A 17,264-nucleotide genomic window follows, 5' to 3' on the forward strand; every position below is an offset into this window, starting at 1 on the left:
TAGAGACTGCTGAGTCATTATGCTGAGCTCTCGCAGAAAGTGTCATGCTTGAGTGTCCAGCAAAAAATATATCTTTAAAATACCATCTAAGAAGGTGATATCCCTATGACCTCATATCTTTTTAGTTAGGCATTAGTATTTTAAATATATTTTATGGTCCGTTATGTTGGGTGGGTTCACATCATAGTCTCACTTTGAGCATACGCTTCTTTCTGTTTTTCAGATAACAGTGACTTAATAGCATGTATGGTGGTCAGTAAAGATGGCGGCCAGGCTCAAAGGTTCCTCGCTGTAGACGTGTATCAGATGAGTTTGGTCGAACCAGAAACCAAACGCCTTGGATGGGGTGTCGTCAAGTTTGCCGGCCTTTTACAGGTAGAAAAAATGCAGTGTTTCTGTCTGTGTGTGTCTGTGTGTCCTGTCAAAAAGAAGGGGTGTGTTTTTCCTGATTCAGTTTTCTTTGGATATAGTTAAAAAGTGCTAAAATAGTCAACACGGTAATTTCTCAATTTTTAAATATATTGTCTTAAATAGGAATTTCAGCCTGGAAGAAGAATGGGCTACATTGCCATGGCATCACTGAAAATGGCCAATCAAATGGCGATTGTGTGGTCACAAGATTCTGAGGACATCCTTATGTTGCTTATTGTAATGATGCATTTGCATATCAGTTATATTTATGCAGATAAAATCAATTGAATTCAGATATCATACATAAATGGGACGATCCTTTGTAACATAAGACATGATATGATGGTGATGAGCTGACCAATCTTAGTTTTATTAATTGCACCTCTGTTTAGTATATGGTAAAATGTTTCCTGACTTTGGGTGGGTGGGGGTTAATTCACTGCTAATAATAGCCTCAATTAAACGAGCTTCAGCATTAAAAGAAACTTATTTAAATATTCCTTTGTGGCCATTGTCACTCTCTCACTTGCACATTTTTCTCAATTAGTGGCTTCAAGCTATGTATTAGTCATCCTCGGTTGAGATTTACTGTAAAATTGACACACAAAAAATAAAATAGAATTTAGCATTTTATAACAAAATTAAACAGAATTTAACATTTTATATAGAAACAACCACAAATAATAACTTTAACCAAATTGAGAGGTTGCAAACGATGATTTAGAGGGAGAAATCCTGTGCTCAAATTTATTTTTTACATTTTAATTTTTGGGTCAATGCCTTTCACTTGAACCTATCTCTTTGTTTTGCCATCTCATCCTCACATTTTATACAACTCCGCTTGTTGTTATATTATATTTCTTCCACCATTAGGACATGCAGGTGTCTGGTGTCGAAGATGACAGCAGAGCTTTAAACATCGTCATTCATAAGCCCAGCTCAAACCCCCACGCCAAGCCGTTGCCAATCCTACAGGCCAACTTCATCTTTGCCGACCACATCCGTTGCATCATTGCCAAGCAGAGACTGGCCAAAGGTCGCATCCAGGCCAGACGGATGAAAATGCAGAGAATAGCAGGTGAGAATGCATCAGGGTTAACATTGTTATTTTACCTCACAGTAGGATTTTTACAAGAAATCACATGATGTGTAGAGAAAGTGAAAGAACACTTCATCACGTCCATTATTCAATTAACAGTAATCAGATCTGACTTCCATTAATAGTCAGGTAATTTTTAGTAGTTGGTCACACTTATAGTACTTACATATTTCTTTCTGTGGCCGTTTTACCTATTTCTTTCTGTAATGTTATTCCTGTTATGCATTGTCACGCTACTAAATGTTTTTGTTTGTTGTTAAAGTTTTGGAAGATGAATTAAAACTTAAATTAATACTTATTTTGTATCTAACATGGAATTGGTCTTCATACAGGGGTTTATGTGCTTTGCTTTGATTGCTCCAAAGTAGGCTTAACCAGTAACAATAAACACTGGGAATTTTTATTAGTCACATCTTCTTCCTTTTTTTTTTTTTTCCATCCAAGCTCTAAAATCTCTGCAGCATTTTAGTCAAGGAGGGTGCGATTAGCTATGCGACTTCTTTTAAAACAACAAAAGTGAGACACTAACTATTATAACTTCGCTACCCAGAAAAACGTGATGGTAAAATTAATTAATTCATTTGTAGACTCCAGAAGTCACTGTAATTGCTCTGGTATAATGTTCTTTTTTGTTGTTGTAAAACACTGGTCACAGTTTCATTTGCAACACTGAAAAAGTTTTTAATAGTGATGCCTTGCCTTTCAGTATGTTTCAAAAGTTGTATGTTATAATTGTATTTTTTCAGTCTGTTTTGAGTTGAGTTTTATCTACCAACCACAAACATTTGCATTTTATTTGCTTTTCCATTTACATTCTGTCACATCTCATCACAAAGCTCTTTTAGACCTGCCTGTGCAGCCAAGTACCACAGAAGTGCTGGGTTTCGGTCAAACAGCCAACGCCTCCCCCGGCGGTCTCCCTTTCCGTTTTTATGAGCAGTCAAGACGAGCACCCAATGACCCCACGGCCAACAGAGCAGTCTTCGCCACTGTTGATAAAGTCCCAGGTAACATTTTGGTGCTCATCCTTGATTTCATGATTATCTGTATGTCATACATTTGGGTGTTAAAGTATTCGATCATGGGCCACAGGCTTTGCAGTGGCCCATTGTGTGTCACAACACACACCCTCTCCTCTGTCCTCCCCTTCAACTCCCTCCAGTGGAAGTGGAAGCACAGGACGATGCGACTCTGTTACGACGAGCACTATTTCAGCTCAGAGCCCCACAGGTCATGCACGTACATTCCTTACAAATTTAAAGACACACTTATATACGTGGGAGCACAAAGAGGCCAAAACTATGTTCGAGGAAAGAGCTTACTCGAGAAAACAATTCTCATTCAACTGGGTCCACAGAGGGGCTTTATTTCCTCTCCTTCCCAATGCCTGCGTAGAATGGGATAGAATTCCACTCACAAATATAGACGAATTAATTTCTGTAAACAAGCAAAACCTTTCAATGCGTATGAAGTTCCACCAGAAGGTATTTACACCGCTTCACACTTTTCCACATTTTGTTTGACTTATTCTAAAGCTGATTATGTTTACATATTATTTTTAAATGTCTACATTTTCAGTAGAGTTCCACAACTGTCTGAAAACATGTCATTATTTTATGATTTTTTTTTAATTACTCACATCAGCTTTAGAATAAGTCTGTAGGATAGTAAAATGTGGGAAAGGTGAAGTGTTAATATTTTTTGGTGACACCGTATAAGTGGCTGAGGTTACCCACTCAATTGATTCTCCCCAGTCAGAGTTTGTCAAAAAAAAAACCTTCATTTTAAATACTGTAATGTTTGACAGGTAAATGCCACAATTTTTGAACTCCAAATTTCTGGATTTAATGGATGTTCAGGCAACAGCCACATAATTTCTTCTTAACCATAATCGTATTTTGTATCTTGGTATATTAATCATTTGACATTCACATATTCACATTTTTTGGGTGGTGGACTGGGACCTATCCAATTTTTTGCTTTTTTGCATTTTTCAACGCAGTGCCCCCGCTTAGCCGCGGTAACCCCCTCTTTTATCCTTTTAAATATATTTTAATCAGGAAAAATCAAATACTGCTTTTGTGTGCAAGCATGTTTGAATTTCTTTTGTTCAAGCCCTAATCTAGCAGCCATTATTAATCCCTATGGAAGACAAAGAGAAAGAATCAAAGCAAATCATCAATTGAACCTTCATCTGAAATAATAAAATGGTCCCTTTTTCTACCCAAAGATGACGGCACATTCTTGGAGAATACCCCTCCATCCTCGTCATGCGGCGAAGGAGATTTAGACACTGTGGATGTAACGAGCGCCCCCTCGACCCAAGTCCCGCCGCCGACACTGGCCCCCAGCCTCACCCCGGCCTCCCAGCCAACCATCTCCCTCCTCTCCGACAGCAACGCCGACACACTGAGCGTGGAATCGTTGACGTTGCTGCCCCCTGCGGACTCACCACACCTTCACCCTTGCACCAATCCCCTCGTTGCTCCTGCTTCCTTTCTCATGAGATTGGATGAGGAGAGTGATGAAGAGAAAGAGGAAGGAGTGAAAAGAGACCAGGAGGCAGAAGTCTCACCGATGGAGCACAGAGAGGCAGATGGAGTGTTAAAAGAGGACGCAAATATGGAGGCGCTCAAAGAGGATTCACATGGTGAAGAAGAGCCAGAGGGTGAGAGCTCAGTCGGGAGGAACTCACATCTGTTGGAGGAAGAGAGCGTTTCAAAATCTTTAGAGGAAACAGAATCTTCGGAAAGGGACACGGAAACACCTGAATAACCTGAACTGGGCTAACAACACATTCTTACAGGTGCAATTGAACCATTTCCCACTCATCCAGATTACATTGGCACGTTGAATCAACCAGTTTGGCTCTAGGCTGGTTTCAAGCTGCAACCTGTTGGTAGTGTGTGACGTCTAAAAAGGCCTCTCAGTCTTTCCGTTTCGTTTGCACACAAAGAAAATCCTTGACGGAACTGGTGGAAGCCTCAAAGCACATTTGGGTTCATCGGTTTTGCATACAATGAGTTCCAGCACGCCTCAAAGTGTGTAACCAGCAGCTTTTTTTTTACTCCTTATGGACGGGATTGTAACATGCATTACTGCTGCTGATGTGAGATTTTAAAAGATCTGGTCTATTTTTTATGTCTCATGTTCGCATAACCACTGAAATTTTGTGAAAAATGTATACACACATTGCTGCACAAGCCTTTTTATTCACTGTTGTATTTGTGGGGGCTCAAAGGATTCATCGTGGATGTATGCGTACTAAATTTGGTTACGTCTTCATTAGCCCTTGTGTGACGTGATAACTATTTGCCACTAAACTAGTTGCTTTTGTATGAAAGTAAGCTACAGTATGCTAATGTTGCACTTCTGTTTCAAAATAGCCCTGCAGGTATGGTTTTGGAATACAGATATGGAATCAGATTATTAAAAAAGAAAAAAAAATCCCAGCCAACTTCCTGGATTGTGTTTCCTACCAATGTTGAAATTTCTGGGGAACTGTGAGAGACGGTTGATCGTATTATCATTCATATCTGCAAAAATCATCATTAGTTTCACATGCTTCCTTGTCATGTGCTTTATTTGGAAGCCGGCAGACAGTAAAATGATAAAAGCCTGTTTAATATCATGTGAAGGCGCAAGAATGAAGCTCGCACAAAGCAGCACACTACTGTAAGGGGTTTGTTTAATGGTTTAACAAATTGGTCTTTAGTCCAACCTTGTGTCACATGAAGACATCTTTCATTGAATGTATCTGCATAATTCTTTACAGAGCTGACATGAGCTCACTTTAACAAAACAAGAATAGCAAGAAAATCCGAAAATTCATAGCCAAATGACAGATGGCCACTCATTAAAAGATGCGCCCATTAACCTTGGTTAGAGTGACTAGCAAAGTTCCCATTTCTTGACTTGTTTTTGCTAAGCAGATATTTACAACTGCAATAAACTGTAAAAGATTAAATGTTTTGTGCTCAAAGACAAATGTGACCCACAGCTTCTCCCTCCTATTGCAACATTAGCAACTAAACCCTTAAAAGAAAGAAAGATGCCAATCTTACTGTCTTAAGGCTTTATGTGTAAAACAAGGATTATTGATTTTCCATTTCTCATCTTCTGTGCCATCATCTGACTTGTTCATCATCAACTTACAGTTGAATTAGTAATTGAGTAATTCAGAGCAATACTCTTCTGCTGCCGTAAATAGCACCACAGTATTTGTGAGGGTATGCCTAAAGAAATCTGGCGGAAAGAGCATTTAAGCACTTGATGCTCTGGAGGCACTTTTCTTCGGCATCTTGCGGATGTCGCCTTGGCAACATCTACCTGAAAATGCCATGACAAGCTGCCATTACTTCGTCTCTGAATGTAGTGCGTGTGCGCGTGCTCTCTGTAAATGGTTCTGCCTTTTAAAAATGTAAGTATTGTTAATGATTTTCAAACAGAAAAATAAAGAGCTGCAATAAATTATTCTACCTAACAACACTGAGACTGCAGCGTTGTTTGTTTGCTGACAAAAATACTGTAACTCCAAATGGTGATACAAAACTGAATATACAGTCTGTCAATCAGGGAACAGCACATGTGTGCTGTGTGTACCCGTGAAAGAGAGAACAGTGACATCTGCAAATGTGTTTCCTAATCATATCGGCCTTCCTGTCTTCAAGGAAGTCTTTTTGCACGTGTAAATGTGTTCCGGGCACTCCGATGACATGTTTCTAAGTTGTGTGTGTGTATGTCTGTGTGTGTGTGTGTGTGTGTGTTGCCAGTACTACACTACCGTGGAGTCGCCATGAGAAGGAAGATCTGACCTTGTTGATTACAAGTAGTTAGGGGAACAAAAGAATGCGAAAATTAAAAAAAACTGCTGAAAAGGGACTGAAAAAAAGACTAGCTAAGAATCCATACAAATTGAGACAGTATATGCTACTCTACTGTATATACAGGTTGTCTCAACAGTCACAGTATACTAACTCAAAGAAAGAGAAAAAAGCTTTATTTCAGGTATCGTTTAGACAGACGTGAGGCCATCAGCAGTGGCAGCTTTGGCTTTTTACCAGTTTTGTAAGCACATTATCCCCACCGTGCCTCGTTTGCCAGTTGACATTTCAACAGTACTGAAAAACTGCCACCTGGCAAGAGGTTCTGTTCCTGAATGCAGTTCAGTTTAGTGTGGCTCTCTGAATAAACTTCCGCTAGCTTTGCACAAATGCCAACTGGAACATGTTCGGTTTGAAGAAGGCCATGGATAGCGTATATTATACTGAGCACTGTAGCAGTTGGACTGCTATACATAGTAATATTAAATAAATGAATAAAATATTAAATATGCTGAACAACATTTAGGGACAGGAAAAACCTCTTGCCTAAGTGGCAATTTTCCAATGTTGCTCCAATGTCAATTGAGCCACAGGCAAGGGAATAAGAAATCATATGCAAACGGAAAGGACAGAAGTTTTTTCAGCGTACGAAGAATGTAATTTCATAAACTAGAATCTACCAAGGAGGAACAATTGTGGCAGCACACAAAGTGACTGAAAAAGTTATCAGAAAGGCTGTATGACATTTCTTCTTAATTAAATGAGCAAATAATTCAATGCTTGTCATTATGGGAAATAACATGTCCACTCCTCTACCCAACTATCACATCTAATTTGCTCAACCCTCAATTGCGATGCTTTTTGATGCCAAGTTAACCACTGTTAAGAGTGACTAGTTCAATATTGAGATTTTATTTGAACTTCTGGTGTAGATTCTTTACTTAAGACAAATACTTGTGATCCTTACTTGAACTGAGTGAGGGCTTGTGTGGAATGTTGAAGAAATTTAGTGTGATACTAAATTTAATTAATTGGAAAACCAATGTGTGTCTCATCTCATCTGCTATCAATGGTCCACATTTGTGGGAGTCTGGATGATATTCACAGATGAATTTTGCACGATTGTGCATGGTGTTGTCTCTTCTGGGGCCTTTGTGATGACCACTGGACGTCGTTTTTTGTTTGCCAATCCCTGTTAAATGCACTGAAGTTTGGGCGCAACCCTCCAAAGACAAGTCAGACATAATTTTGATATGTTTAAATGCAAACAACCTGCTTTAGATGCTTACAATACTAAACAACGTCAAATCTTTTCACCACTTCTCATTCACTGTATTCGATTTCAGGCTTTTTACAGGCAAAACCCCCTTATTCAAATTGAATCTTGACATTTCTTGTCTCCAGACGCAAGCCCCCAAAATTTCCCACTTGCTCCTCAGATTTCACTTTGACTCCTCCTTCATTCATAAGTTCAGACATACTCAAATTGTGTCACTGGCGCTCCCGTTTCTGGTAAGTGTGTGTGTTGTGTGTGTCATAGTTGAGAGCTTCTCAAGTAGCCACACCCACCCGTCGCTTTGCCTGCAAATAAATCATTGTGGTGATTGTATTGTGACCCTCCCTGTCCTTCAACAATGCAGCATTCTTATTCAACATTTCGACACACAAAAAAAACAAGACACCATGTACTTTCAGTTCGTTTAATTTAATACATATTTATATCGAAAACGTTTTTAATTTATCCATCTGCTTGGCAGACATAGCTGAACTAGAGAGGGTAGCTCCACCCCCATCACACATTCAGTTCCATCCATGTGTGATGTAAATATTCAAACAGAGTATTTCAGTACGCTACAGAATTTAATTCATCACTTCAACGCCAGCTTTCAAGCGCACTCTCCACCACACTGCCGTTTTCCAAGTAGTCATGAGGAAAGCTGACAGTATTGTTTTTATTATTATGGTCCTTTCATGACGTATGTGCCACAAGTAGTCTATTTTCGTCTCACCATCTCTGTCTTTGCGTGTCCTCATGAATGGAGCACATTTTGTGCAAGTTAGAGTGGAGTGAATGGAGGGCCGTGCAGTTCTACATTTGGCCTCTGTGTGGCAGCCTCCTGGTGAAATTGTGAATGTCAAAAGAACATAAAGCACGGTCATAACTTGTAAGGGAATTCCAACAGGAATCCTTGGGCGACATTGGTGAGGGGCAGCTCGAAAACCTGCCTCCCTCCGCCACAGAGCTCCATGATGCGCCTCCTGCAAAGCTCCTGCAGCGTGGGCTTCCATTTCCTGTACGGGATCTTCAGGCTCCTCTTGGGAGAGTGAGTGTAATGCTCCAAGAGGGCAAAAAGAGTGGGGAAAGTGCACTCGTTGCCCGTGAGGGAGAATTTCTGCCGCTTGTAGTCGATCCGCACGCTGACTGGCCCGCTCTTGGCGTGGTAGGACAGTGTGAAGAAGACGTCCTTCTGCCGGCTGTCCCGGATAAGGTAGCTGCCCAGCGGGGCGTCCTTCAGCATTTGGTGGGCCTCGTCTACTCCCAGAGGACCCCAGTAGAAGCCACTCAGCTCTAGTTTGGCCGCCGTGTCTGTGATGATCCTGCAGTCTTCCTTGCAGTTGAACGTGGGGAAGTGGGTCAGGTACCTGCATGGCGCGGGCACAGACCTCAGCTTCGGTTTCGGAACGGCCCGGTGCTGAAGTTGCTCATACTTGGAAGATTCGGAGCTCGACGAGTCTGACAAGTGGTGCTTGTCGTCTGCCACGCTGTTGGCTACCATCCTACAGAAGGCCCCAAACGCTCTCCCATTTCTGACCACCACAATGGCCCCCTGAAAGAGAGACCAGCAAAAGGTCAGTACAGTATCAGGTACCGCAAATCACATTATTGTACAGTACTGTGCTTAAACAACTGAACTGCTCTAAATGTACTGTTCTACATTTTAAAAATAAACTCAAGCCACTAGCGTTAAGCAGAGCTTGAACAATTCCAGTGAGTGATTCTTTAGCATACCACTAGGGGAAGCCCACGTGCCACAAGTACACACTGACTCGCAACCAGATCAGATTCTGATCAACAGTAAAACTTAATTATGAATACATACGTTTAGTAGAAGAACATTTAATTTTTCTTTCACAGAAAAATTATACATTCGTATTAAATGCTTTTCAAACCAATTCAGTGAAATTGGACCATTTCTCTGTGACACCTTCCGCACAGGGGCTTATAATGCTCACGTTTGCTGTAGTAAGTGGCAAACCATTTCTAATACTGTACTATACTATATATTTGGCTACTTTTATTTAGATCTCACCATAATGCAGCGCAGTGCTACGACCACAATTTTAAAGTTAGCATCATAAAACGGTGCAGCAGTGAGACAGTTTGTAGTTCCTTTAAATACTGAAAGATGTTTCCAGTATGTTGCCCTCCCATGTAACTACATCCAATAAATATATATAACATGCAATAAAAATAATATCTAAGATCGTGTCAAAACAGCAGTTATATCGGTAAAAGGCGCAATCTTTGATGCATCTGGTTATGATAAAATTGTGTGTACCTAATGAAGTGACAAAAGAAGGAACTCCCAATCTTTATTACTATGACTGCGCTTTTTAAATTCAGTCAAGTTTATTGTTATAGCCACTTATCTTTTGATCACCAAATTTAACTTTAAAACACACACGAGCTGTGTGTGTGTGTTTTTTTTTTTTTTTAAGACAGGCATTCCAGATCCGTTGTGTTCAAATTAAGGGAAAAATGTTCGTAATTCCGTAAAATAATCGAATGAAGCCCTTTGTGAGTCCTTGAACCCACAAACGTGGCACATTTAGCAAGAGACTTTGAAGTTGGGTGCTACCTTCTTGAAATTTTCCCCTTTGTTTTCCCCTAAATCCACGTTTACAGCTGGAACGCTTCAAAGCAAAGCCCTATCTGCCCTTTTGACGCGCTACCAGTTTCTCTCCAAGTGAAAAATGGAGAGACACAGAGATTAAAGCACTAGCGCAAAAGATATGCAGCATGAAAAGTCTTACCGTTTTCTTTCATTTAAATTCCAAATGTGCCATTTGAGTGCCAGTAGAGTTGCGCGTCGGTCTCTTGTGACTCCAAACACTCCTCCGCTACTTTATCAGGCTGCCTTGCGAAGCCCCGCCCGCCCAGCAGCCCGAGAAGAACCATTCAGAATCGAAACCAAAACCGTTGTATGTTTCGCGTCAAAGTGCGCGCTTATAGGAAGACTTTCAGCCGCAAACGCCACATGACAGCTGCACGTTTCATTCGGAAGAAGGTGACATTTTATTATCATGGATGAGTATTCATACATGTAAATATATGAAGGCAACTTGGAGAAACTTATTAACCCTTCTTTTCTCCTAAATTCAGTAATTTTCACCGGCATTTCTCTTTTGTTAACATAATTGACTTTAGCCTGTTTTCGTTGACCAAACATCCCCCCCCCCCCCCACACACACACACACACACTCCCGGGAATGCAGAATTGTTACAATTATTATATTTCAGCAGTTAGTTACGCAACAAATTTGCACAAAATTCTGTAGACCGGGTTGGTCATGGACTGAATTTTGCCCCTCCAGAAAAATAATTAAATGTTAATTGTATTGCTTCCTAATCCATTCGATTCCTCAACATTACACACCCAACGAGTGCAATCTTGCCAACTTTCAAACGAATGGCAAGGAAAACATAACTAAGCGAAGATCGTCCTTCAACTTTGCTGTAGACGTCTTCTGCGTAACGTGTCGCTTATCAACTTTTGTGTGCAGAGACACCGCAATACAGGCAGGCAAACAAGTAATTGCATCTGGCCGCCGGGGTGAAGGGGCGAAGGCTAACTTTGGCCCAATCAATAACAGAACAATCGCCCTACTTTATCCATCCATCCATGATCTGAGCTGCTTATCCTCACGAGGGTCACGGGAGTGCTGGAGCCCATCCCTGCTATCTTCAGGCAGGAAGTGCAGTACACCCTGAACTAGTCGCCAGCCAATCGCAGGGCACATAGAAACAAATAACCATTCGCACTCGCAAGGTGGAAACCACAGTGGCCGGAGAAAACCCACGCAGGCACGGGGTGAACATGCAAACTCCACACTAGCGGGGCCGAGATTGAACCCGTGACCTCAGAACTGTGAGGCAGACGCGCCGCCGCACTTCTTTAGACATTGGAAAAATAACATGGTGCGAATCCCCCACATAGGGCCTTGATACTATTTGTCGATGTGTAGGGTCTAGTCGGGGTCCCTGAGAGATGTCTGCTATTATTCCACCATGCCACTGAACAAGTAGAAACCTCTGTGGTACACGGCCCAATTCCGCAATGTCTCTAATGGGGTCCCCCCCTACGAGTAGCTTGTTCGTAGTAACTTACAATTCATTTTATATGTCTATTATTTCATGAAAAGATTTCTTTTCCACCATTATGTTTTTGTCATTGTTGTTTGTTTGTTGTATTGGTTGCCTCCATGCCCATTCTTGCCAAAGCCCACAGGAGGTCTAGAAACACCCCTCGATGTGACCTAATATGGCCAAGGTCTGAGGTTGAAGACTGAACCGGCTGGTTAGGTAACAACCGGATCTTTTTTTACACATATTGCTAACTTATTTTTAAAACTGCCCATGGAGTGCATGCTGCTGCATTTCATGGAGGCAGTCCAGATTTGATTTGTGGATTTAAAAGAAGGAAAGTTTTGCCAGGTCTTGCATTCCATGCAAAAAAAGACTTTAACACATTAATTTTCACTATGCTTCTTTTGCGGGCAAAGTTACAGTTCTGGCTTATAAAATGCTTTTGGGATGGTTTGTTTGAGCTGAATACACGTGCTGATGGGTAATCTGTTTTTGTTTTACTAAACTAGACTTAAACCTAGTTTAAAGCTAGCTAGCAGCCAAAGAGCAGAAGGGAGGGGACGAAAGTTTGACTCTATTGTGGTGATTGTTAAGTTGACGGCGCATATTTTGCCTTTCTGTCTTTCGTCTCTATTGAATTACCTGTTTTGTTTATTCCTTAAATTTCATTTCTATGAAATGGGGAGCGACACAGAAGAGTGCGCATGCTCATTCTGTTGACGGACCACATGCACACAAGACCCTGCTCTGGGTTATCTGTGCAAAACACTGCAGAGAATAAGTCATTTGAAAAGCTGTTAAGAAATCAGTGTGCGTTGATTAACATTGATCACACTAATATGATCCATGTGTGATTTACAGTAAATCAACATTTTTGCACTAGCGCCACTGAATTTTTGATGCATGTCACAGTACGATGAGGCTGCACATTTATAAGACGGACAGTATTGTAAATTAAATCTCTCTCCGACAGCGTCATTAATAATTGAGAACTGTCCTCTGTATTTTCTGTCACAAAATACTCCGGTCTAATGGAGATCTCGGACTATTTTGCAGTTGGAGTACATTTATGATCTCATTCAATTGTGAAACAGTGTTTTGTAAGTTGCTAAAACTCAACGTATTAATGGACAGACAGACATCAGCAGAGCAAACAAAACACCCATTATTATTATTACTACTATATGTGTGTGTGTGTGTGTGTGTGTGTGTGTGTGTGTGTGTGTGTGTGTGTGTGTGTGTGTGTGTGAGAGAATCACACACACTTCCTTGTTTAGAAGCTGGAGCTCTTCCTTGAAACTGTGTCTGGGTGGTTGTAAACAGTCATTAAACAGTGACAAGGAATGTAACCAAGGGAAAATAAAGTCATATAATCTTTGTATGCCCTTTACAGTAAAGTACTCCCGTTTGTTTGCTTTTCGACATCAACCTGGTTCATGATGTATCCCTGCCTTCCTTTACAGTTGAGGTACTGTACAAGCCATCACCACATGCAATTGTTGTATTTTGTCTAGTTTTAGCATCCGCTTTTGGTCACGTTACTTTATTTAGCATTTGAATTTTCCGAGTTCCACCTGAGGGTTATTTTCCCGGGAAGATTAAGCTTTCATTACGACTCTTTTGAAATGCTTCCAAACTTTCACTTTCAATTCAGATAACTTATTTACTTACTGCGACTGTTTTTTTTTTTCTACAGTTTGAATTTATGATCCAAAAGCCATCATGTGAAACCACTTGGTGAATTTTACCCATTTGCGCCGCTAAGGAAGTGGAAGCCAAGCTGCTAGGAAAAGAGAACCAAATTTCAGTGACTCTCGACAGATGATTTGGAGGAGGTTGAAATATTTCACTGGGGTATTTCTGACTTTGCATATGATTGTGATCTGTTGCGTAGTAAACCATAAACATATGTGGGCCTCTAAATGTGAAGATAAAACGTGGGCCGCTTCCATGAATTTCAAAGGCTTACGAGAAGCAGTGCAGCTGTTTAAAAAGTCTGGCAGAGTGATTAAAAACCCGTCACCAATTTAATTGCCGTCCTTTAATGCCACCAAGTTGTGCAAGAATCCTGCCTTGTCCCTTTTCTCCCCTCATTAGTTCAGTACACCGTAATTACATAGAAATAGCCTGCACACAACATTATATACACTTTCACACCCAAATAAGCTCTAATTAAGAGTTGTTTCTCTAATTGTGCCATTGAGAAGTTTAATTTAAGTTTAACTGTTAGCTGACACTAGAGTTCTTTACTCGCAGAAAAATATGATGTACCCGTTTACAAACAGTGTTTGGAGCTGTGCGGCCCACGCAGCAACATTCCACAAAGTACAGTGAAGTTGACCACACTGATCCTGTCCATCCATCACTGTTGTAGCGAGCTTGGGATGGATGCCATTTAGTTGTCCATGAAAATGTAATTGTTCCGTAAAAGGTTCTCAGAGTGAAACAGAAAGTTGAATCCGGTGTTCATTGGAACATCTGCCTTCCCTTACAGGAAATGCATGAAGTACAACGAAGCAGAGGACATTATCCTGGTAAGCTTGTGTCATATATACAGTATGAAATGAGTGCGATGTGTGTCATCCATATGAGATAAGTGGACATGGTTTGCTGACTTCCTTTATGAGTGAGAAGTCTCCTGTGAGACTGAAGGTTTGAGTCACAGGAAGGAATGTCGTTCATAGGAATGAGATGAATGGAACGATGAATGGACAACACTCAAGAAATCAATCCGGTTACAAGTAATGTGTGCAAAAGTGCACAGTCAAGAGTGGAAACACCCTTTAACGTCAGTGGTCCCAAACTGGTAACAAAAGCTATTGAAGATAAAACAAGCACAAAGGTGAAGAAAATAAGTATTTGAACACCCTGCTATATTGCAAATTCTCCCACTTAGAAATCATGGAGGGGTCTTAAATTTTTATCATAGGTGCATGTCCACTGTGAGAGAAAAAGAAAAAAACAGAAATCACAATGTATGATTTTTTTTAACGATTTATTTGTGTGATACAACTGCAAATACATATTTGAACACCTGAGAAAACCTTTGTTTCCAATTAGAGAGGTCAAACGTTTCCTGTAGTTGTTCACCAGGTTTACACACACTGCAGGACGGATTTTAGGCCCACTCCTCCACACAGATCTTCTTGAGATCTGGGCTGTCGCTGAGAAACACGCAGCTTCAGCTCCCTCCAAAGATTTTCTATTGGGTTTAGGTCTGGAGACTGGCTAGGGCACACCAGAACCTTGATATGCTTCTTATGCAGCCACTCCTTGGTTTTCCTCACTGTGTGCTTCGGGTTATTGTCATGTTGAAAGACCCAGCCGTGACCCATCTTCAGCGGTCCGACTGAGGGAAAGAGGTTGTTACCCAAAATCTCAAAATACATGGCCGCGGTCATCCTCTCCTTAATACAGTGGAATCGTCCTGTCCCATGTGCAGAAAAACACCCCCAAATCATGATGCTACCACCCCATGCTTTACAGCAGGGATGCTGTTCTTGGGATGGAACTCGTCATTCGTCTTCCTCCAAACACGGTTAGTAGAATTATGACCAAAAAGTACCATTATGGTCTCATCTGACCACAAAACTTTCTCCCATGACTCTTGGAGGTGGAGGTGGATTTTTAAAGGCGGACTAACAGGTCTTTGAGGGTCAGAATTCTAGCTGATAGACAGGTGTTCAAATACTTATTTGCAGCTGTATCACGCAAATAAATCGTTAAAACAACATACATTGTGATTTCTGGATTTTTCTTTTTAGATTGTCTCTCTCACTGTGGACATGCACCTATGATGAAAATTTCAGGCCCCTCCATGATTTCTAAGTGCGAGAACTTGAAATATAGCAGGGTCCTCAAATACTTATTTTCATCACTGTATATGCAGCATAAATAATGACTTGTTTTCCTCCTCATTTATTTCAATGCCTGTCCATCAAAAATAATGTTTAACGTGAGATCAGTCTGGTGCAAAAAGGTTGAAGACTGTTGCCTTGGATGATGGAAAATCCTGAATGCCCCCCCTCCCCCCCATCTTGATTTATAGTTACTGATTTAAAAAAATGCTGCTATTGGAACAGTATCAATCATTTTAGGGCCCTTGATATAGAAGCTTGTCAAGTGAGTACAAAAGGGAAATTTTTCCACTGTTCACAAAGCTTATTTTTAGTCTCGGAAAAAAACCATAAAACAGAAATGAACTGTCCGTGGAATCAAGGCTTCTGATATCTTAAACGCCATCAGAAATGAAATTAGTGTATTAGTATTAGTGTAATAGTATTAATTTATTTCCAGCCTTATTATCTTTATTTGTGCTGGCTGCACTGCTTCCAGTACAAGCACCATGCGAGTTATTTATTTATTTATTTATTTATTTGTTTATTTGTTTGTTTGTTTATTTTGTCCAATCAAGTTGCAGCCTGTATTTGCTGCCTTATCAATGTAATTTGCCAAGGGCCATCAGAACTAGACGTGCAGGTTGGCAATGCATTAATTTTAATAGCAATGGGAGGGTGTCTTTAACCAATCAAGGTTCAAGTTCACCTCCTTTTGTCATGTAATTGGATACATGTTAATTTTGAACCTTCCCAAATGATGTACATGGCACAGCTACACACTGTTATATGGCATTTTTATTAATTTTTTTGATAGTGGTGGTATGAGAAATGGATTAAGTTGGGGAAGTCCCCACTGGCCCAGGTTCCAAATGCACAGCCCGTCTCTGATCAAATGCAACATAAAGCATATTGCTTAGAAGGATTATGTCATTTTATGAAAATCTTATGGCACGTGAAAGAAAATGCTTTTTTTTTTTAATATCAAGAGCACAGGGGCTTAAAGCATAAATACAATGGCGCGTTAACCGTATGTAGATGTTAGCTAATGAATAGAAACTTATATGTATAGAAATTGAAAGTCTGTCAAACGTATTTGTCCGTTTGCGGCCAGATATCTGTAAAGCTCCTGTGGGCTTTTTTTCGACGTGTGACATCACTGAAAGAGGGAAGCAGTACTTCTCTGTAATTATTTTTCAAACAAACAGGATCTACGTAAAACATTTCCAGTAAGTCGTTGCATATTCACGGGAAAGCTTTGATTTAATGATTCAAAAAAAATAAATAAATAAAAACAACCTTTGACTTTGGGGCCTTTGATTTTTCTGTATACGCAGTCTCAAAGGAAAATGTGTGGACGCACATGGGGGAGTGGTTCAATTGCTGGACTTCCAAGCAAGCACTGTGGTTTCAGTTCAGTGAACGTAAATGGAAATGCTTGTCTACGTATATACAGTATGTACCATGTGATTTCACAGCCACCAGTTCAGGTTTAGTCTATTTTTTGCTCAAAGTCTGTGAGCAGTAGCTCCAGTTTTTAAATATAAAACATCACTGGCACCCAGTTTTGCTGGCATTGCTCACAACACAAAAATATAAATAAAATGTTACTTATGGAGGTAATTCTTGTGGTTTTGGTTGGATTCCTAATGGTACCATTTGGAGGAATTCTCATGACTAATATAGAGTAGTTGAAGTTACAATGAGCAACGCAAGTGATGTTGTGC

The 17,264-nt window shown here is 40.5% G+C and overlaps 3 protein-coding genes across 12 annotated transcripts in view; 2 read left to right on the forward strand and 1 right to left on the reverse strand.

The window, feature by feature from the left end:
- Positions 1-5,990, forward strand: part of clec16a (C-type lectin domain containing 16A) — a 30,668-nt gene extending 24,678 nt beyond the window's left edge. For both annotated transcript variants that reach the window (XM_061846018.1, XM_061846019.1), the window contains exons 19-23: positions 224-375; positions 1,285-1,489; positions 2,347-2,517; positions 2,603-2,740; positions 3,741-5,990. In XM_061846018.1, coding sequence (XP_061702002.1) covers positions 224-375; positions 1,285-1,489; positions 2,347-2,517; positions 2,603-2,740; positions 3,741-4,285 — 1,211 coding nt within the window. In that variant the 3' untranslated portion in view covers positions 4,286-5,990. The remainder of the gene's footprint in view (positions 1-223; positions 376-1,284; positions 1,490-2,346; positions 2,518-2,602; positions 2,741-3,740) is intronic.
- Positions 5,991-8,025: 2,035 nt separating this feature from the next.
- socs1a (suppressor of cytokine signaling 1a) lies at positions 8,026-10,521 on the reverse strand. Its single transcript, XM_061845576.1, has 2 exons — positions 10,369-10,521; positions 8,026-9,161 (listed from the first exon to the last, which is right to left on the reverse strand). Exon 2 carries the CDS (start codon positions 9,108-9,110, stop codon positions 8,490-8,492), a length of 621 nt encoding a protein of 206 aa, XP_061701560.1. The 5' UTR covers positions 9,111-9,161; positions 10,369-10,521; the 3' UTR covers positions 8,026-8,489.
- Positions 10,519-17,264, forward strand: part of prkcbb (protein kinase C, beta b) — an 83,864-nt gene continuing 77,118 nt past the window's right edge. For 3 of the 9 annotated variants that reach the window (XM_061845567.1, XM_061845568.1, XM_061845570.1), the window contains exons 1-5: positions 10,519-10,622; positions 11,837-11,917; positions 13,095-13,169; positions 13,398-13,555; positions 14,196-14,235. The gene's annotated coding sequence lies outside the window, so the exon portion shown is untranslated. Of the gene's footprint in view, positions 10,623-10,715; positions 14,236-17,264 lie in introns of those variants that run through there. The other 6 variants (XM_061845572.1, XM_061845573.1, XM_061845574.1 and 3 more) reach the window with 3 other exon arrangements.

Source organism: Syngnathoides biaculeatus, chromosome 16, assembly GCF_019802595.1.
Source record: "Syngnathoides biaculeatus isolate LvHL_M chromosome 16, ASM1980259v1, whole genome shotgun sequence".
Lineage (NCBI taxonomy): Eukaryota > Metazoa > Chordata > Actinopteri > Syngnathiformes > Syngnathidae > Syngnathoides > Syngnathoides biaculeatus.